Source organism: Gallinula chloropus (assembly GCF_964237585.1).
Source record: "Gallinula chloropus genome assembly, chromosome: 9".
In the NCBI taxonomy this organism is placed as follows: Eukaryota; Metazoa; Chordata; class Aves; order Gruiformes; family Rallidae; genus Gallinula; species Gallinula chloropus.
The window spans coordinates 6,556,747-6,578,431 of NC_140094.1; the positions used below are offsets into that span (position 1 = coordinate 6,556,747).

The following is a 21,685-nucleotide window of genomic DNA, read 5'->3' on the forward strand; positions in this document are numbered from 1 at the left end:
AAGGATGGGCTGGAGTGTGAGAACCTGTGCTCTGCATGTAAGAAGTCTGGAAGTAACTGGGTCGTAGCATTTGCCTCCAAGTCGAGAGTTTCAAGCTGTCTGAGGCTGCAGTGCCTTTAATGTGAATCAGAGGCACCTAAATGCCGCTTGCAATCTGAAAAAAATATCTTCAGTTCCTAATGTAAAGAGAAGTCACTGCTCTTACCTGAATTTAGTAACACCTACTGTTAATTTAAAGGTGGTGAAGCTTTTCACTCCTTCAATCTGCTATCCCATTTTAAAATCCTGTAAAACTGGCAGACAAGTCAGGACTGCTTAGGTGACTGCAAGTCCTTTATGTTGGTCAATGTTTTCTCTTTTGCTTAAAAGGAATGTTTCCTAGATATCACAAGTGTAGAGATAGGAAGTCAATTCTGCTAAAAGAAAACACTCTGTAATAATCCTCACACTTTACAAATGTAGTCTACAAAATCAGTAGCATGTCAGTGAAGAATAGAACCACACCTAAGTCATTAGGAAGATAGAGATTATGTTTTGGGGAAAGTAAATAACTTCATTTCTAGAGGGAGGCAGCACAGAAGGTAGATTTTGGTTGTTGTGCCAAATGGATTTTTTTTCTCTGTCCTTTAAATGAGGCACGTTGCCCTGAACAAACAGCCCTATCGTTGCAATAAGCAGCCTGTGATAAAACTGATTATATTTTTTTTCAGTCACCAGAGTTTAACAGAAAGGAGGTGAAGCTTTTAACTCCTTCAATCTGCTGTCCCTTTTAAAATCCTGTAAAGATGGCAGACACTTATGTTAAACACAGTGGATTGTTGGTAAAGCTAACCGTGTGCATCCAAAAGTGGCAGAATATGGACTAAGGTGCAACCTCAATCTGTGCTGTAATAAAGTAGCTGTTCATCTGTGGTCAGAGATCGTCATGAAAGACCTTGAGTTCCTTCACTTTATTTTGCAGAAAGGCCATCAGACAGCTTTGCATCATCTAACTCTATCAATCAAGGACCTCAACCACTGCTTTCTGCTGAAAGCTTTCCTGTTTGGCTCTGTTTTTCACAGACAGCTCAATAACTTGTCTGTGGAGCTGTGATAAATGTACCATGTGCTTCTAAACTGTCTCTTTAACACTGAACTGAATTTCAACTTGTAATGCTTGTGACTAATTGTTTTCATCAGAAACATTTTATTTCTTTCCAATTATTGTTCCGTAGTCCCTGATTATCTCTTTCATTTATTCTCTGGCATTGGTAACGTTTGAAGGCTGCTCTGTCTACAGCAGACTGCAAGAAAACTAAATTTTACCCAGTGAATAAACTATATAGTACAAAAATAAAAAGAACCTGTATAAACAAGTACAATTTTCTAATACTTTCTTAGCAAAGTGCATATTTAAGCCTATTTTTAAATATAAATTTCCTTGACATTTATTTGTGAGTCAGTCCTAAGTGAAATGTTCTTGTGGGGTTTTTCAGTATACATAAACCAGGGCTAGTATCACAAAGCCTCGTGCTATTTGGGCACAATTGTCTGTTTTTGCTGAGGAGGCCTAAAATAGAGCTATTACAGCAAATGAATAACTTCTCACTCTGAAAGAAGGTGGTTCTTTTAGATCAGGGTGTAGGTCAATGGCAGGGCAGGGTGAGGAAACTAATATTGCAGCTGTCCGCAGATCAGCTTCACTCCTGATACGATACAAAAAGGACTTCAAGGTTGGTAAAGGTTAAAAATTGGATATGGGGGCAAATATTTAAAATCTGGGGAGACAGAGTTTTCATAGTTGAAACAGTTTTGCAGACAATTGCATAGCTCATACCATACACTTAACATCAGTCTTCTCATTCAGGTTTTGTAAGATTGTAAGTGCAATGTGATGGTTGAGAAAGAATCATGATTTTTTGGAAAAAAAAACCTGTGTAGAATGTCTTGTAGTAAGTTAAGGTCCTGATAAGAAATGCAAGTAAAAGGCTTATGTTTTGGGTTGAGAGACATCCTGGAGCAGCTTATGTGTAGAGGAACTGTTCCTTTGACATAAAAATTAAAATAATTGCAGTAGGAGTTCCTAATAGTAAATAAAAGCCACAGATGGCAGGATCTGTTCTGGGATATATGAATGTGGCTCCTGTGAAGCATAACTGTGCTAAAAACTGGCAACTAGGACTTTCAGTTTGTCTCAAAGTTACATAAAACTTACCAAAATGAAGAACTAGTTTTCTACTTTTCTCTGTAGTGGAGAGGAAGAAAGGACGTAAGGCATGTTAATTGCTTTTGGGAATACGCTATTCCAGGTTAAGAAGAATAAATATTGTACACTCTGGCAAGCATGTTGATTTTTAGTGGACAGTACTAATTTACACATTCCTCATTTAGAGCACAGAGGTAATACTAAAAATGGATCCTTTGGTGGGTGTAGTAAAAAGTACATATATAGGGATAATTTTCGTTGTCCGTGTCACTGCATAAATGTGCAGAATAAAAAGTAAATTGGAATGGCATTGTTGTTCTGCATGAAAAACAGGGGAAGTGGTGGAAAGCAGCAGCCTACCATGCATTAGCGGTCGCTACAGCAGCACAGGAGCAGAGGGTACCTCAGAGCACAGCTAGGAGATTTGTTTGATAAATTTAGTGTGGGGAACATCTCTGGGATGATTTTCTAGGAGAGAGTTGTTTCCTGTTATTACAGTCTCGGTTGGGTACAGTAACCTTTCTGACTTCTTCCCCTACATTTGCAAGCCTGTAGTGAGGTCCACACTCTTTTATTCTTGCAGAGTAAAGCCAAATATAACTTTGGCTTATGGGTGGTCCTACTAAACCATTCTCTTGAGCTCTTCCTCTCGCTGCTTAAAGCATTTTCAGATGTTGGTGAAGAAAAGTGTCCTAGAAGCATGGATCTAATTCCAGACCACACTGTTCTGCTGGACACTATTTTCCCAGTAAACAATTAATAGAAACACTGCTGATTTATGTCATGGAAGATTTACCTTGCTAGGCAGAAGCTTCTGCTGGTGAACAGCCTTGTTGGGTCTTGTCAGGGGAAAAGGGGTGTAAAGCTATTGTGAACAACTTAGTTGACTTCCAAAATGACTTGTACTCTTATGGCTATAAAATAGAGCTACCATAAAGTTATAGGGCTGGGTGGGTTTTTTTATAATTTTCCAAAGATCCCAGATGTATCCCTTTTTGAAGAGAGATGTACCTTTGCAATACAAAGGCACCTGATGGGGAACAGGGAAGGGGTTAAATCAGGAATACAAGTCTGTTAGATGCTGGTTGCAGGTTATACAGCTTATGTTGATTGTAAAGCAGAGTGAATATAATGTTTTTAAGGAAATCTAGCAGACTGGCAAAAATACACATATAATCTAGTGGCAGGAAAGAAATCAAAGTACTTAAGTGCTTTTTACTGATGCACTGGATGCAGTAAGAAATTCTTTCCCTCATTGAAGCTACTGCTGTCTTAAATAGAAGAAGCAAAGCTACAGACAGATTTTTGAGCAACTTTTATAATCTAATCTATTTATAATCAAATTTTATTTCAATTGTGAGCAGGCTGGGAGCGCAGGAGCCGGTTACTGTTACTGGTTCCCTAAATGAATGCAGTAAGATTTAGAAGCTGGGTTCACTAAGAATGAGTTTAATTGGTATCTACACACAGTACTGAAGTCCCCAAATTGTATTCTGGGCACACATTTGACTCAGTGAAAAATTGGGATAGATTATGTAGAGACAGTATGTAATTCCCCTTGCAAAGTCCTCACAAGTGCAGAGGGAGGACGTGTGGTCAAGACAATCCTTTGCTCTAGCTACCCTAGCTGTTGGCTGCTACAAGGTCTTTAGAGGCAGTGATAAATTTGAGGGTAGTCATCTGACTTGCCTTAATCAGCACTGATTAAAAAGGCCTAAATGGCTCCTGGCATCCCCTGGATCAGAAGGATACAGATGCTCTCTCCCTAGTGGTATGCCAGTCACCACTGTGGAGGTAAATTCCATCTGTAAATGTCAGGGGTAACGTTTCAGTCAGAAGTTGTGTAGTGGTACTCAGAAGAGCTATGATACACTGTGAATGTATAAGAAGAATGTAAATAATGCTGCAAATAATACGAATTTCTTAGGTACATTGATTGTGGAGCCTTTTGTGAAGGTCGTGTTCTTTCCTGCTGACACTCAAAAAATAGGGCATAAATGGAGGGGTGCTTCAAGATAGGCAAGAAAAATGAACATGCTTCTGTATAAGTATAGTTTCAAAGGCTGGTTAGTTTAAAGAGGAGTTAAATAGGAATGTTGTCAAAGTATACGGAATTATAAATTGTTCGGCAAGAGTAAATCACCTGTTCTGTATCTTTTCTCATAATTCAAGAACACGTAGTTATGCAGTTAAACTGACAGGTCAGAGCTTTTAAAAGCTTAAAAGAAAATGTTTATTTATGATCCCTATTGCTTCTGGTTCCCCTTCAGTGAAATGGGGCAGTGGTTTTTTCCACTATCTTCACCAAACGTTGAAAGTTTCAAATTTATTAAACACCAGTTGCTAAATTAAAATTGGCTTATGCAAAGCAAATCACAGTAACTTTTCTGTGGAGTTTTAACATAGCCTCAATACTTCAGGGTCTAAAGGACATCCTCTATAAAGTATGATGACTTTAAAAAGACATGGAAAAGTTCCTATAGCTTTTTCTACTTCCTGTGGCTAATTGTATTCTCACTGAAGTATTTAGACATCAGGAGAACCCAAGTAGTTGTCTTTCCTTACAAATCAGATCTCAAAGAATCTCCTGGAAATATGGCCTTACATTGCTACTTCATGCAGAACATAAACATTTAGGTCTATTCCTGCAAATTCATACAAGCAGCTGGAGCATACCTGAGGAATGAGATGGTAGTTTGTGGGGCGCAGTCACAGCACCCAGGGTCAAGTCAAAACTCAGGGTTTCCAAGGTCTGGAATGGACAAGTGACCCTAGGCCACGTGCCCAGTGAAGTCTAAAGTTGGGTGAGAGAATGAATTCCAGTATACTGCCCTCTCTTTATGAACTATCCACTTATCTCTTTCTGAGTGGAACTGTTGATGATCAGGAGAAAATCTTTCTTGGCCTTGCATGCTCTAGGCTTATCTTTTCCTCACTAAGGAAGGAATGAGTTAGCTTGAATTTAAATAAAATACTTTAAAACTTATAAGTAACTTTTGTTGACTTGTATGAAGTGAGGTGCCAAACAAATACACTATCAAAGTATATCTCTTAGTACATCCACTGAGTGGGAGCCACATAAATGTGAAAAGACCTTAAAGGAAGTGTTAGTCAGGTAGTATATTTTGTGGTTAAAGGCCATCTAAGAGAAGCAGTAAAATAATCGCTGCAGTGAGGATTACAAAGTATGTCATATTACACCTCACTGTAAATATCACTTTAATTTTTTATGGCACAGATTATTTGTAAGTTTATTTTATATACTGCGTAGCACTTAAATGTCACTGGATCTAAAACCCTTATCCAGGAAGCTCATTAGTTGAGCTGTCTGCGTCTGTATATCTGCCATCAGCATCTGGTGAGAGGGCTGCTGCTGACCCTGCCAGACTTGGGTCATGAGGTCAGCAGGTCTCATTTATTATTCAAAATTGCTTTCTGACCTTTTATCAGCTAGGTCAAAGAATGCTGCATTCTCCTTGGTCAAATTTTATAGTGAAATCAGTATCATGCACAGATAATGTAATTACCAATGCATGTGAATCTTATCCTTTCTCCAAAACTGTATGGTCTTTCGGGTTCATGAAGTTTGAGGACTTGCCTGTCCAAATGTAAGTACGTTTCAAGACAATGTGTGTACCTTGTCCTTCTTATGAAATAACACATGTAGCTTCACATCTAATTCATGCTCCGAATCGTGCATCTACTTTCCACTGCTGTGGTACTGAGACAGCCAAAGGCAGAGCTCCATCATTAACAGATGACCTCTCATTTCTACCACTCCTATTCTTTTGAATAGGTTCCTTTTCACTATTTATATATTCAATATACATATTCAATACACTTTCAGTAGTAACACCTTCTTCCTCTTCAGCTGCCCATGTGTACCGGTTGAATATAGAAGAATTTAGAACTGTAGAGCAAGAAAAGTCAATAAATGGGAAGATGTGGTTTGCTTGGAGATTATAACAGATTCTGGAAAGAAAAAACACTGACAGTCCAACATTTTTTTAAAATAGTTTCTGATTACAGATGAGACTTAGATCTAGGGAATTGCTGTCCAGCATGATTTCAGACCCTAACTGAATCAAGAAGTACCCTGGCGAAATTAACTGAAGAACTGATAGCTTGAAATTTTCATTTCATGGTGAATAAATAGGAAGTGTAAATGGTGTTACAATTAAAAAAAAAAATCTGGAACTTTAGAACTCCAAAATTTGAAGAGAAAATTAGCCATCAGATCTTAACAAGTCTTACTGCAGTATGGAAAATTGGAAACCATAAATGGCAGATTGATTCCTAAAGGGAGCTGTGCAGTTCAGCATTATTCCTCTGGAATGATTTCATCCTTTTTAAAAGAAGGAGCCAAAGGTCACATTGGTCTTGCCCTTGAAGCAGACAATATGAGATGTCAGCTTGTGCTTTCTGACACTGCATATGATGAATAACCTTGACATAGTAATAAACAAATAACCTATATTAACGTTTATAAGCATGGTGAAGTATTAATGCAATATATACTTCAAGTATATACCATGAATATACAGCTCTCATAGAAATGTATTTCCTCTAGTAATACTGTAGTAAATTTATGGGTTTTTAAATATTGCTGTAAAATACATATTCTTTAAATAACAAAATGTGTACATATCTAAAGTATGGCTGTACTGTTAAAGTACTGAGAAGTACTTTAAATGTGAAGGTGCTGAATTAAATTATTAAAAAAACTGAAAATTTTTTATTTATAGATATTCAAATTGTTCTGAATGCCTACAATCAATTGTCTTTGTAAGTGTAGCTCTGTCATAAATCAGCATTCAGTAAAGTTACCAGCTGTTCATTTTTGGTATTTCTAGTAGCAGAGAGAAATAATTGTGTCCTGGTAAGATGTCACAGCATATGTAACATTTGGGTTGAATGAGATGTTGTCTTCTAAGCCTAGGAAGCTGGGAGTCCAGTTGTCATGAGGAGGATTATAATGTGGCATAGTAATCCTTCTGATAAATTTCTTAGCTTTAACTACAGTCTCATATATTTTTAGAGCTTTTTGAAGGCCATATTAAGCTATTTTGTAGTTTGCTTTTTTTTAACTGAAAATTAAACAAAGTTGTTGGCTATTAATAAAACATTGCAGGGTAGTACTTAGCCCTTTGCAGAGTTTGAAGTGCAGAGTTTCTCTTGTTTGTAAAAAATATCTGTATCTTGCAGGTGTCCTGTAATTTTATACATTTTTTTTGTTTAACTATACATTATGCTCCCAAATGAGTCAGCTAATTTTAGCACAGAAGTGCTGTGTTGAGATTTTTCTGTAGTCTTTTGGAATCCTTTAGAGACATCTCCACATACTGATACATGTGAGTTAACCCCAGGTCCTACTCCAGCCTTTATTACTACACAAACTCTATAATATCATGGTACAATAAATATTCACTGTATGTGACAGCTTGAGAAATACCTTCTAGCTGAACACTTGCAAAACACCCTAGCACATATCCTGGTGTACTTTAAGAAGCAAAAAAAGGCATTTGTTGTTTTTCTTTCTGCATATTATAAACATTAAAGCTCATGAAAGATACTTTGGAGGAGGTGTGTGTACAGGAGAGATCAAGGATATGTTTTTATATTATGAAAAAATGTTTCAAAGGCTCTAAAATTTAGTTTGGAGAAATGTGGAGAAAGGCATTCTGTTGCTGTAGATGAAGGAAACCAGGGCTGCTAGTTAGGTGTCAGAAGCAGTTGGACAATAATACTGCAGAGACTAAATGAGGATAAAAATGTATAGAAAGCAGTGCCAAGTAGATTAGTGAAAAAAGTTTTATCTTCCTCTTTTGACAAATATCTAAGTGCTCAGAGATTGACTTGTCTTTACATGTATCCGTCGTTGCTTCTATGGCTAGGTAGGTTTAAGTGCCAGAACTAAAGGAGAAAGGACAATGCCTCTATTGTTTTTATATCAGTGTTAACTGGAATTTCTTAAGAAGTGAAAAGCAATTGCACTTGATAGCTTTTTTTTCATCAACTAAAACCAAGTGGTTGGTTCTCCTAAACCACAGTTTCACTTTCCTTTGGCTCTGAGTGGTTCCCTTGGAATGGAGCCTGAAGTGGCAGCTACAGATAGGGTGTGTTGTAATGGTCCAGTATGGGAACACCGCTGGGATGCCAGTTTTGTAAATCTGAATTTAACTCTTCACAGTGGTAGAATTGTTTTAGTCTGCTCTTTAACCTCTCAGTTATTCCTAGGAACAAGGAGTGCCTCTGAGCAAGTTGATGCACCCAGGTATGAAATATCTTGCCCAGCCAGCAGCTCTGTTTGCCCGTTCTCTAAGCCCAGCAGGCCGCATGGGCTGTAGACATTATTTCATATACTGCCCTGAGAATTCTTGCAATTCTGTAGCAGCATAAGACAGTAAAGTGGAGTTCTCTTGGCAGGGGGAGGCTGTTCCCCCCGTGAATAAGCATCAGGCTTTGAGTTCCATTTATAGCTAGAAGCTTGCCTGTGTTTGTCATTTGGCTGTGATAAAGGATGTGCAAAGACTGGGGTGCCCATGAGCTTCGATGGGCTTTGGGCATTTAATTAATCATTGAAATCAGATGTGCTACCCTGCTGCAACTGTCTAGTCTCAAATCATTGGACTAAGAAGGCTGAGCCTTTATTTTGGAGTTGAGAGTTATTTGGGTTATTTTGGAAAAGGTTAGGCAGCTTCCAGACCACCAGTTATATTTTGGTGAAAGTGAACTTGCTTTCTGCTCTTTTGAAGGTAGTTATGGAAAGTCACTTACCACTACAGTTCTAATCTTTTTTACACATCCCTTAGAATTTCTCCCCTGCTTGCTTCGCCTCAGCCACCTTCACCAAACTCGGGTTGTGGTAAATCAAGAGTGGTTCTATTGCTTATTATAAAAGGGCACCTAGTTAACACAGAGGTGAACTCGGTGCCCGGAGCAGGGAGCAAGCATTCTGTGATTTATTTTACAAGAATACTGTGTTCTCTGTTAATTATGCTTCAGCCATGGCAGTGTGCTTGTGAAGCTGCAAGGTCTTGCTGCACATTTTTACCTTTTTCATGCAGGAGCCCTTTTGGCATTTCTACTTCACCCATCGTACAAGCTGGAGTTCAACTTTTAGTGATCTCCTGAACTGGCAGTTTTGTTTCTGGAAACACTGAATTTGTTTTTATCCTTCCATATGTAGAGGGATATATATGACTGTCCCTAGATTCACCTCTGATTGTGCAGACAAGCTGGTAGTTGAAAGCATATAGGAACAGAAACAAATCAACCACTAAAAGAGAAGAATACCAGCAATACAATTTGAAGTACCAGCAGGAGACAGCTTGGATGCCTCCGTAAGGAATATTTTGTTGAGGACTGGATCGTTTCCAAATAGTCAGTGAATGCCTAACTTTTCTGGGCATGAATTGGAATGTAAATGTGAACAAATAAACAACACCCTGGAACAGGTAGATATCAGAATACCTAAATAAAGGTATTATAGGTACTGTTGACTAGATATATTGCAGAAAGCGATCTTTGCTTTCAGAATTATCAGGCATCAACAAAAATTCAGATTCTAACCAGTGACTTGGCTACCACGATAATACAGCCAGTGAATGTAATGTTGTTTCACCAACCCTCACAATTTTATGGTCAATCTTATGCTACCTTCTATGTTTCTTCTATGAAAGTCCCAGATCTTGCAGCAAAGTGAGAATATGAAAATACTAACTTTTACTGGAATCAAAAGAAACCCAGAGAAAGTGACCTCTTCCTGAGGAATAAAGGTTCGACACCTGAAAAGGCTAACACTTAAAAAAAAAAAAAGTGAAGGAGACCCTAGATAAAACTTTTTAAAAAATCTCATACCACTGAAGTGGTATCATTTTGATACTTACACATATTAACAAATATTGTTTATTAATTCACTGAATAGCGAAGTCCAGATTTTGTTCTACATTGTGTCAGGAAAGTAGCTGCCTTAAAATTAGTCTAGATTGGTGCTTCTGTTCACAGCCCAGACTCATTCTGCCTATATGCAAAATACATTTCCAGCTGCACAGATGAGGGACAGCAGCACCTAGTAGCTGGTGTTTCAGAAAAACAAACAACCCAACCACAAAATTACATAAATTTGTCAGGTGCTGTTTTGCTGCCCCAAAAAACAGTTCACTACAAATCTTAACCATGTAACTGGAAATCATTAATTTAAATCCTGTGTAGATGAGAGTCATGCATAATGTAACAGAGCTACTGCAAACAGTTCACTCCTGGTCATTTAAATTTCCTTCTTGCTCGTACAGACATGAGGAGCCTGTATTTGAAGTAGTCCCTGATGAGATTTTTCTTTTAAATCCTTGGAGAATGTCCTTGTGCATATTTATAGGACAAAATAGAAGGATTATGTATGTGGATTTTTGCTTTTACAGTATTAACTGTAATAAGTTAAGAAATGCATACCTTGGCACGATATAATCACGCACACCCTCCGCCCTTAAATCTTCTGACCATATGAAAAAGAAGTGTTCTCATGCTCTAACCAGGTAAGCAACACCACTGCCATTGGGTGATGCATGTGAGAGCTGCTTTTAAATTGAACCTGTGATTCCATCTGACAAATCCAATTTCCATATCTTCTATTATGGTTTATGCAGAGGATTTTAGTGAGCAGCCCGCTCTGTAGGGCAGTGCTGTGTCTATAATGCCATCACGTTAGTGGTGAGAACAGATAGGTTACTGCATCAGCACTGCTAAAGCTCAGAGGGGCTGTTTGCTTAAAGGATGGGGACAGAAGGAGGAAAGGGACTTCACAAATGTTAAACTGCACGGCAGTTTCACTGCAAACCGTCTACTCGTACAGCGCTATCCAATTAATCCATTACTCTTAGAAGAGGAATCCCTGTATATCCAGGTACAATCCTTGCCAAATATCTGGACACAATCATGGGCTTTTAGGATTACAAGTAACATAATAAAGGATAATGATCAAAAATTAAGCACACCAATACAGAATGCTTGGGTTAACTGGGCCTGCCATGTGCACTGTAAGGCAGCAGTCTGTTAGGTTTAAAGTGAGATTAAGGAGTTGTGTAACCTGCAATTATGCTGTTTTTCATTAAAAAAAAATAAGATGATTGGGCTCAGTAGGGCCCTTCCTTATATTTACCTCTGTTTAATTGGATTGGGAACTGCTTAAACATCTTTGAGTTGGAGCTTATAAGAAGATGATCCCAGCTGTTTTTCGAAGCTTAAGACAGCAGGCAGACAACATGATCATGTCAAGACTCATACTAAAGCCTTAATCCTACTTTTTCATCAACTAGCACTACAGCTGAGTCTTTAACCTCCTAAGTACTAAATGTGCTTTGGATCTCTCACAATACATTTGCTGTCAAATGTTACTGTCTAATAATATTAATTTTTGCTTCCTTTCTGAGAGGAGGACTTTAAAGAATAGTCTCTGTCTCTCTGAATTTGGAGAGCTATAGTGTAAGCCTGTATTTTCAGTCCTTTTAAAAATACAATTTATAAGCTTGCACCTATTGAAGTCTGTTGTTGTCTATGGAGGCAAGGAATTGCATTGACCTGTACCTCACCTTGTTATAACATAAACCCCAGTATATTGGTAACTATTTTTTATTGTATGTGTATTACTAGATTGAATACAGTTTTATTTTCAATAGGAAAGAAACGGCAGCAGCTTTAGTTTTGTTCAAGTCGTCTTCCTAGGAGCTGTTAGCTTGACCAAACGAAATTTTCCAGATTCTGAACCTCAAAACTTGCTAAGCAGAGCATTAGTTTGATAATCGTGGAGTTGCATAAAGATTAAACGTTCTAATGAGTTTTCCTGTATATTTTAAAGGCATCCCTACAATGTAGTAATCTCCTCAGCATTTCCTTTTTCTTTTCCCTTTTTCTCATTTTCTCTTTTCCTTTTTTTCTTTTTCCTTTCCTCCTTTTTTTTTTTTCTATTTTATTTTATTTTTATTTTTTCCTTTTTTTTTTTTCCTTTCTTCTTTTCTCTTTTCTTTTCGACGGGGAGCGCTCCGATTTGTCCTGGTGACACAGGGCTGCCAGCAGGAAAGCAAGCGTAGTTAATGCTCAGCTGCTCAAACCAGTCAAGCAAGCTAGCAAGTCCCAGCTGTGCTACTTGATGTTTTTTGATTGCACCTAGTCCTCAATCTGTGAACTGTTTTCTGGACTTAGATTCATCAAGCTCTGCCGCTTTAAAAACTCATGCAGGCAGGCATCCTAGGATATGCCATTATAAGCTGCTGCCAGGGGATCTTCTAGGAGATAAATGGAATCTGTGTGAAGTAAATTAGTGTGAACCAGTCAATCTGTGTGTCAGCCTTGAGCCACATCCATGGGTAACTAGCTTGCTGACTGAAAAGTCCACTGTCTTTTGCCAATCAGAGGTCTCAGCCACCAGGAAGCAGTCCTATACAACATTACTTTCTTGGAATAATGCCTGTTTGACCAGCTAGCGAAACTCTTCAGGATACAGTACTGTACTGCCTGAGTTTACTTATTGCTTACAATTGAACTGAAAATCTTTTAAAGTCAGATAACATTTTAACAGTGGGGAGCATCCCAGAAATGTCTTGGAAATAAGTACTTCCACTTTCATAGAGCAGCCATTCAGCAGAGTCATGCTGTGCTGCAGTTGGCTTTACCTCCCTATCAGTAATACATCTTCAAGGCCATAATGCAAAATAATAACAATAATCTGGTCAGAAGAGGTTAATAAAGAGACTCTGTGTATATTTTTTTCCCATGGATTAAGCTATTTGGATGGCTTTGATCGCAAGAAGGGAAGGGTATGCAAGCTATAACATTCACATTATGCACAGCAATATGTCAGTGTCATAACTGTGCTGCACACTTTTGTTTCATTTTGGTTTTAAAAGCAAATTGAGGCAATCTATGGCCTGAATTCCTCTGTGGGAATGGACTGAACCAGAACCCTCTGAAAAGTTCCTGATTAATGCTTTTAGACTTGAATATCAAATCATGACACGAACAGTGTCAATACTGTCAATAGCACAATTTTAAAAATCTGAGCTGTTTCTTTATTTCTTTGTTGCTTTTGTGGGAGCTGCTGATGCCTGATAGGCAGTGTGTCTGCAATGTGTGCGCTCCCACGCTATCGAGCTAATGTGCAGAAACCAGGGGGAATTTGCCTATATGTTTTTGGAAAATTGGACTGGTGAGGAGATGCTGTATACTTTAATTTTAAAAAGAAACTAATTACATATTAACTGCTAGAAATTAAATTTGGCCTTCTTTACTAATCCCTGTAAATATTGTTTTTCTATTGCCTCCCAGTGACTGGTCAAGAAAGAAATGATGAGAGGGGAATAAATAAGGTTGATCAGATGTGATCAAGTAACTCAGCTTCGCACCATGTTTGGTTAAAATCTGCACTACTGTTCATCTGGGAAAATTGTAGAAGAGAAATGGGGGCTTTCCAGGCAGAGAGGACACAGAGACAAAAAAGCAGTGTGCAATGATGGAAGAATTAATTAAAGACAGTTTGGGATTATGTTTTCCTTTTTTAAATCCTCCTAAGTTTTGCAGAAGCATATGCTTCAGACCTGTGCAGTAAACATTGTGTGGGATTTTATGGGAAAGTATTTTATTTCTCGCAGCAGAACCCACTGAGACAAATTTAACTAGTTAGGTGTTTTATTATATATACTACACAGAATACACGGACAGGCTCTGGTATAAATCACAACTAAGATCAAGACAACTGCTTTAAAATTGAGTGAATGTTTCATTGCACTAATGAAACAAAAATGGGATGTCCTTTGAGAGCAGAATTTGTTACACACCATTATATTTTAGTTGAGGGAAGTACGGAAGTCCCTCTGGGTGAATAAAACTTCGAGACATATCGAGAAAAGAATCACTGAAAATTTCAGTTTTTCCTGTCTGGAGTAATGCTCTGCTCTTAGGTGCAGAGTGGGAGGAGAAGGGAGTTTCAGGAGTTAATTTAAAATATGTAAAAAACTTGAATTTCACACTTACAGAGGGAAAAATATTCTTTAGTCACAATTCACTTAGTGAGCAGAACGAGCTTTGTTGGGGTGCAACTTCCAGAGCGCAGGAGCAAGCCCCGGCTTCCCCAGGTGCAAGGATTAGTGTTTCTGCAAACTGAGCTCTGTGGGGCAATATCAGGTGCTACTTCTGCATTCAATGTACAATTTAAATTACTGCAGCTTCCCATTTGACTTGTTCCATACTGGCTTATTTCAAGGACATTTCCAACTTACATATGCTGCAGCGTTCACTTTAGAATAATCATGTGTTTCTCCAGGTTAATTTCTTAATCTCTCTTTTTAAAATTAAAATGTATATGAAAACCGGGGCAGTGTGGTATTTAATCATCAGAAGATAATAACCAGCCAGTCTCCATTAAATGACAACTACATACATCAGTGCAGGTTTTTTTAAATGACACTAAAAATTATGAAATGACCAGCAACTGATGTCTTCTGTCAGGGAGATGAATTAGTGGTTTATATGGCCTGAGAAATGGTCTGGAAAAAAAAAAATAGGGTTCAATTCAATAAGGACAAGAGCAGGGATCTAGAGTGAGGAAGGATTAATCTTCTGCAAAGAGACAGGATGGAGAAGAAATAGCAAGGTAACAGTTTTTCAGAAAAGAGTCTGGATCACAAGCTGAGCACGAGTCAACAGCGTTTATGCTGTACCAACAAAGGCAAACACGGTACCAGGCTCCATAAACAGGAGTAGCACCTATAAAACCTGGGATGTAATCCTTGTGTGTAGCTCAGCGCTGGTGCCATCAAGGGCATGTCCCCAGCCGACCTGCCTCCCCGGCACGCTGCTCAGGCAGTGCTTGTTCTCTCACCATAGCCCAGGATAGGTGCTCCAAACCTGGTGGGGTAATGTCATTATCTGCTTTTCCTGTTTCTAGATGATCGTGGTGAGTGCTGCTAATCTTTCACTTGCCATTTCAGGAGAGTTTTCTTCATTTCTTCTAATGTTGCAGAAATACGCACGTCCCGCTTGGTATAAAAATGCATGGAAAAAGTTAAATAGGAAACTAATCCTCAACCTGGGAAAGAGACAGTTGAAAGAGGATAAAACAAAGAACTGTTTGGTCACAAGCATCATCGAGAGAGTGTATAGGGTTGTATATGTGCCTTTTCTTGTACCATAGGTTTCAAGTTGAGCTAACAGGGAACTGTGCAAACCAAAGGAGATGCTCACTCTGTGTGGTGAAACAATGGACCTTGCCCTGTTAAGTCAAGCTGGGCATAGGAAATTAAAGATGTAAAAGTTCTATGTGTTTCAGGGAAAAGTGGAGAGGGTGGGGGCACAGAAATCTACCATAAGTTCATAATTTTTTTTTTTTAAATTACCTAAGTTTCAAATTTCAGTTCAGGAAAAATTTCTGGTGCAGTGTTACTGTATGGTTATCAGACCTTACACTGCCAATACTTGGTCTCAGCAAATTCAGCTCTTCTTATGCTTTTATGATATCTGTGAAATGTGCTTTTAAAAATAGTACTCAAAGCTTTTATTACCCAGCTCTCCATCAAGCTTCTTAGGTATAATACAGTAAGTGCCTGTAGATCCCATACGCCCCAGAAGCTGTATGGCAGCACAATTGCTTTATCCCTTTATGAAAATAAAAAACCAGCAGCATTTTATTTTTCTTTACAGCTTTTTTTTTTCCTCCTTTCTGTGGTTTTATTTAGATTCAGGTTGCTTTCAGTTATGTGTTGGGTCTTATATGTATTTATCACCTATAGCCTATCTTGCCTATTACTTTTGATTGAAAAACAATTTTTGTGGCCTTGTCCACTTCTTCTGAATGACAAGTTCTTGTTTGTTTCTGCAGAGACTGCCTTTAGTTCCTAATCCACTTTATCACTGACAAAGGCATCTTATCAGAAGATGTGAACTGATTTATCCACCTGTGTTATGCAAACTTCTTCCTCCAAGGTGTCTGCCCTCAGGGAATCGCTATGCAGAGCAGGGTATTTAGAGTTTAGCCTGTGATATTTCCAGCGTGGAATGAGGCTTTTCCGAGTTTAAACAGAACAGAGAGAAATAAATGCTAGTGAGGAGTTGCTGCTGTAATCAGTGAGCAGTGTGTGTTCACAAAGTCCAGCTTATCATTTAACGGTTCATTCGCACAAAGACTGTTTGTTCATTGATCACAGATCAGGCTGGGATCTCTCTTCTGACACTTATTTCTGGAATTTGAAATATTTTAAACTATTTGCATACACATTTCCTTGGCTGCTAAGATCTTACAATATTCTTCTGCTGTTCTAAATGCCGTAACTTTTTTTAATGTCTTTTTCCATTTCAGTAATGTAAGAGAGTGGGTATCAAGTTCAGTAAACAACTCTTAAGAGCTTATTAAGATGTATCAGAAAAAATTACCACAATTCTCAAGATTGATCCTGTACAATGAAGATTTATGTTGGTTTTATATTCTAAGTTCAAGGTCATTTGCCTTAATGAAATCTGTCCTTTTGCCTTACTTTCATGCTGACAAAGGTAATTTCTACTGTCCATGCAATAATTGAAATTACATTGTACTGGATAGAAAGAAAATATCAATTGGAGTGGTTATATCAGAAATTGTCATTTCTTACCTTTTTCTCTGACTTGTAGATTTGGGGCTTACTTATCCTCCAGACATTTACATTACTTTGGCTGCATAAATTAGGTTTCAAATGGAAGTAAAAGTAATTTTAAGGTCCATTTACACCCAAAGTAGGACAGAATATCCTCAGAATGAATAAAGATCACACTGTTTATATTTAAATAACTTAAAATCCATCAGTATCCTGATTCTAGGATTCTATAAGCAGTTCAGAACAATGTTTCCCCAAAGGAAAAAGTAGGTGTCAGTGTTAAGAGTTTTTTAATATTTTTTTCATGATTATATAATGCCATTTTTTACTTTCACTTGTTATTTGGGCCAGACTGTTCTTTCCTTATTTTTAACTTTTCAATTCCCTTTGCTCTTTTATGATATTTTTAAGGAACCTTCGTCTTCAAACTGAGTATACAACATGTGATGCTTTAAAACAGAAAGATCTGAAGGTCTCTGTCTAGGTCCCCTTCTTGCTCACTGCGTGGTCTGATTATGCAACTTCATGAGCTAGGGTATGGTGAAGTTTATTTGCCTGAGCAATGTCTAGGGAGGTGTGTGCACTTCTGAGTAAGTGACAAGGCTAAGATGCATGTCCCTCACTCCCACCAGTGATCCGATCCAGGTCTGTCCCTTCTCCTGCTTCTCCAAGTAAGAAGATTTACTTGCCACCAACTGTTAGTGTGAGAGTTTCATCATTGGTTTTTTTTGTAATCTGTCAGGAGCATCAGCTCTCCCTGTGATCCATTTTTTTCCTCATTTTTGTCTTTCTTGGCTTTCAGTGACTCCATCCTCTTCCAGATATCCCCAAATCTCTGCAATCTCTAGTCAAGCATATCAACTGGAGATCCTCCTGCTTTGTCCAAGGAATTTGCCAGCCTGTCTTGGTTTCTTTCTTGTTCACTTTACACCTTCCTTCTGATGTCTGTCATCCCTGTATGGACCTGCTTCTAGCTGTCTTTTGTTCATTATGTTCTGTGTTACTTCTCAGCTGAATCTGGTACCTTCCCAAGACACACTGCTCAGATTTGCTTTGTTGTAAAGTCAAGCCAGTTACTTTCAATTGTATCACACTGACGTGGTCTGGCACAGAGGGAAAGTACTTGGACAGGTTTGTCCTAGTCCCATTCAGGAGCTGTTCCAGCACAGACTTCCAGCAAGCGAAGAACCTGCCATCTCCTAACTGGGACTGACGCCTGGTGGTGTAAACGCATCCAGTTCACTGTGGGAGCTTTTTACTGGGTGAAAATATTTGACCACGGCCATGTGTTTGAGGGAGGACATCTCTGGTGATTTTTCTCCTCCTCTGCAGAGGCATAGTTGTACCTTCTGTTTCCTCTCTTTTATCACAGAACACTCTGCTGGAAATTTTCCTATTGCTCTACTTCAGAGCAGTTCTGACTTTTAAATTGATGCAGCTGTAATAACTCAATCTATCACTCAGCACAGTGGACCTGACTGCTTAATGGGAAGAACTCTTTTAGAACGAATGGTCTAATAAATTCAGCACAATTTTCTTTTTATAAGTGGGGATCCTGGCCTTCAATGAGTGTATTTGAAAATTATTTAAATGTTGTAAGAATCAGAGAAAAGCAGAGATAATCTTGAAGGCATTTCTTCCTGCACATATCAGAGCATTTTCACATGTGAACAAGAACATTTGTTATTTACTCTAAGCTGGTCTTCAGCGTCAATACACCTCATGCATATTGTCATGTCCATGCTTCTATGGCAGAGGTAAGAACTGAAACTCCTCTTCGTGTGGAAAGCTTGTCCGCTGATACAGGTCTGCTGGCTTTTTGTAAGCTTAGAAATTTAACCAGTGCTCCTGCTCTGCCTGGGCAGGGTTTTATGTCCTGGTCAGTTGCCACCCAAGTCAGATGTTTTTAAAGAAAAATTTCCTGGCTTTTGTTTACAGGTGAAATGCATGGTACCATCATAGATTTTATTACTTATTGTATTGTAATACTGCATTTTCAAGGATCTGCTTCCACAGTTGTGATGAAACCCTGATTGTTTCAAGCAGACACGGTGTAGATGCAGGAATCGAGAATGATGGGACCTTTTGGCGACCTGGGATCAATAGCTGCAAACTGATGGAAAGAGCAGAGCACTGAAGTGGAATATGTGTCTTTTGAGCCCTTCCTGTCCAAATAATGCCCTCAGGCCTTATGATTCACTTTTAATTTTGGAAAATTTAAGTGGGCTTTTCAACTAAGGAATCCTTCAGCAGATACTCGTTTGGTTAAAGAAAAAAATCCATGAAAAGTTATAAGGGGACAAATTTCTTGTTTTGAAAACACGACAAAACTACACTGAGATTGTGTGTAGCCACTGGTGTCCCCATCCACATGAAGTTTGGAATCGTGCTTAGTTTTCTAGACATTAGAAAACTTAAGTATTTTTCTCATCACCACTCTTTTGCTAAGAAATGGGATTGGCCAAGAGTTTAATGGGAATAGAAAACTGAGATCTTGTCTTTACTGTGCTATTCTGGAATATATTGTTTAAAAATTGTACTTTATCTTCAAGCTGCATTTGTGGCTCCAATTGACAGTGGTCTTTGGCAGGGGAAATACCTCTCTCCTCTTCAGGAAATCTTACATAGGATTTGTTAAAAAAACACCTGAATTAAAAAGCTGTATACACCAAATATTTTTTTCCCTAAAGATATTTCTCTTCTCTGAAGTGAAAATGTTTTTAGTAATTAAGTAAAAGAAGAAATCAAATTTGATTTTAGAAATCAAATCTCTAAACTGCAACTCAGTGTGGCTTTTACTGCGCTTTGGAATTATCACTACCTTTATTACACTGATTTCTGGCTTGTTAGGTGCAACATATTTTCATCTTAAAACAGACACCTTTTCTCTGCCTGGTGAATGACTTCAGTAATTACCGAACCACCTAATTGATATTGTTTACGGGCTGGTGAAACAGACAAGCACCTTTTATGGATTCTAAATTATTTTATTATTTTAGGGTTCTATAAGAAAAAAATGTTTTCTCTGCTTCAGGGGGATCCCATTTAAGCTGATGCCTCAAACTTCTCCCAGAACAAATTCCTGTCTGTAGATTGTTCTCCTGCGCTGCGGTCACAGATAAGCACTTTGAGTCCCTGTTTTACTTCAGCCTATTATTTGTGTTTACAAATTATGTCTTCAGCTCTGCAGCAAATCGGGAAGCGTTTGTTTCTGAATACATTACATTTCTCCCTCCCCCTGCTTGTGTTCTCTATAGCTCCAGTCGGTGCGCTGAAGCATGGCAAGGGCTCAGACTCGGCAAACTTCCAAGATGCGGAGGATACGCCTGACAGATGCGTCTTGGAAGAGTCTGAGAGTCCAGGTGAGAGACATTTAAAGACAGTCACCAAGTATCAAGTGATAAATCTGACACAGCTTTTGGGTGTGTAAAAAAAAGCACATTGTAATGCTGTTTCCTTTTTAGCAGCTGCAATGTCAAATTAATGGTCACCTCCAGGGGTCACAGTGTGGAGCTGTTATCCTTTCCTCTTTCATCAAGAATTCAGGTCTTAGAAAGGATAAAGGCTTTATGGCCAAAAAGAAAGCTGACACTACTAGTTCATTATAATTAGTTTTGGACTACACTGCTTACTTAATATATGTACAATGTCTGACCCTTTGAAGGTAGCGTGAGATTATGAAAAATTAGAAGGACTGTATATACTGCAGATGAATGCAGCAGCGGACGTTCAAACACTGTATCTCTGGAGGAAAGCAAATTGGTAGCGTTAAATGGCTTGATTTTTTTCTTTAAATCAGCTCACAATCATTATTTCATTTTAATGGCTCTTAACATTGATTCAGCTAAATACAGGAACATCCATAAAGTGCATTCTTTTTGGTGACTAAAAGATTTATCTTCATGTAGTTTCATTATCTTTCTCGTTATGGAACATCTACGAAATTTATTAAATGAATCCCAAAGGGAAACAATTAAATATAAAGTGCACCGAGTCACAGCTGATTAAAACCATTCTGCGCAACTAAATACTAAGATCTTTTAAGCAAAGCGTAAGCTTGACCCACATACACCATATAGGTAACCTGCCCATAGTCCTCATTAGAGAAAGAGTTAAACATCTTTCTTCACTTGGTATTTTCCTTCCCTGCTTTATCTGGTGTCTGTGTACCCTCTTGCATCTTTGTGTGCTGATCCGTGTATCATATTTTTGATTCATTGTCTCTGCGGCCTGTCAGCTTAGTTAAGAGATTTCCAAATCTTGCAGCCTGTGCTGACAGGGGGCAGCTGCCAACAGTCCCCTGATCCTTCCCCAAGGAACACTGCTGAGATTTAATTTTCAGTCAAAGGGTGCAGTCTGAAATCCATGTCAGGTCCCCTAAGTCATCTCAGAACCCAGATAGGACCCATGTCTGGGGGATTATATTTCAGCACGCTCCACTCCTCCAAGATTCCTTGGGAGTTCAGCCACTGTCATATACCTGATGTGAACTACATTCCCTCCCCATCTTTTCCACAGAAATGAACACCAAGTATATGTTAGAATAATTGAAACCAATGAATTGTAAATCCGTACTCATTTGGAAGCCACGTAGGCTTGGCTTCAATGCTGTATGGCAGAAACCAGCGTGAGATTTGGAGAGAAAAAGGTGCTCTCCTCGGGAAGGAGCCAGGTTTAGTTCCTTACTGCATCTACAATATGCAGTGTATGACATCTCCTTCAGAAGCTGGCTGTAGTTCCTTCCACAGTGATTATGGGCAAAAATGTGGATTGTCCAAATTCTGATCTATTCCAAAGTGAGCAAGAACTAAACCAGGGTGGCACTGAAGTGTCTCACCAAAGTGAGAATTAACAGACCTTAAAGATAACATTACACGTTAACCCT

General features: G+C 38.5%; 1 protein-coding gene across 1 annotated transcript in view; it reads left to right on the top strand.

Annotated features, from left to right (window-relative positions):
• The window catches only part of WDR72 (WD repeat domain 72), a gene marked incomplete at both ends in the record, with an annotated part of 94,409 nt that overhangs the window by 69,365 nt on the left and 3,359 nt on the right, over nucleotides 1-21,685 (top strand). Inside the window, one exon of the mRNA XM_084267971.1 lies at nucleotides 20,058-20,162. Within this exon, the coding sequence (XP_084124097.1) occupies nucleotides 20,058-20,162 (105 nt within the window). The remainder of the gene's footprint in view (nucleotides 1-20,057; nucleotides 20,163-21,685) is intronic.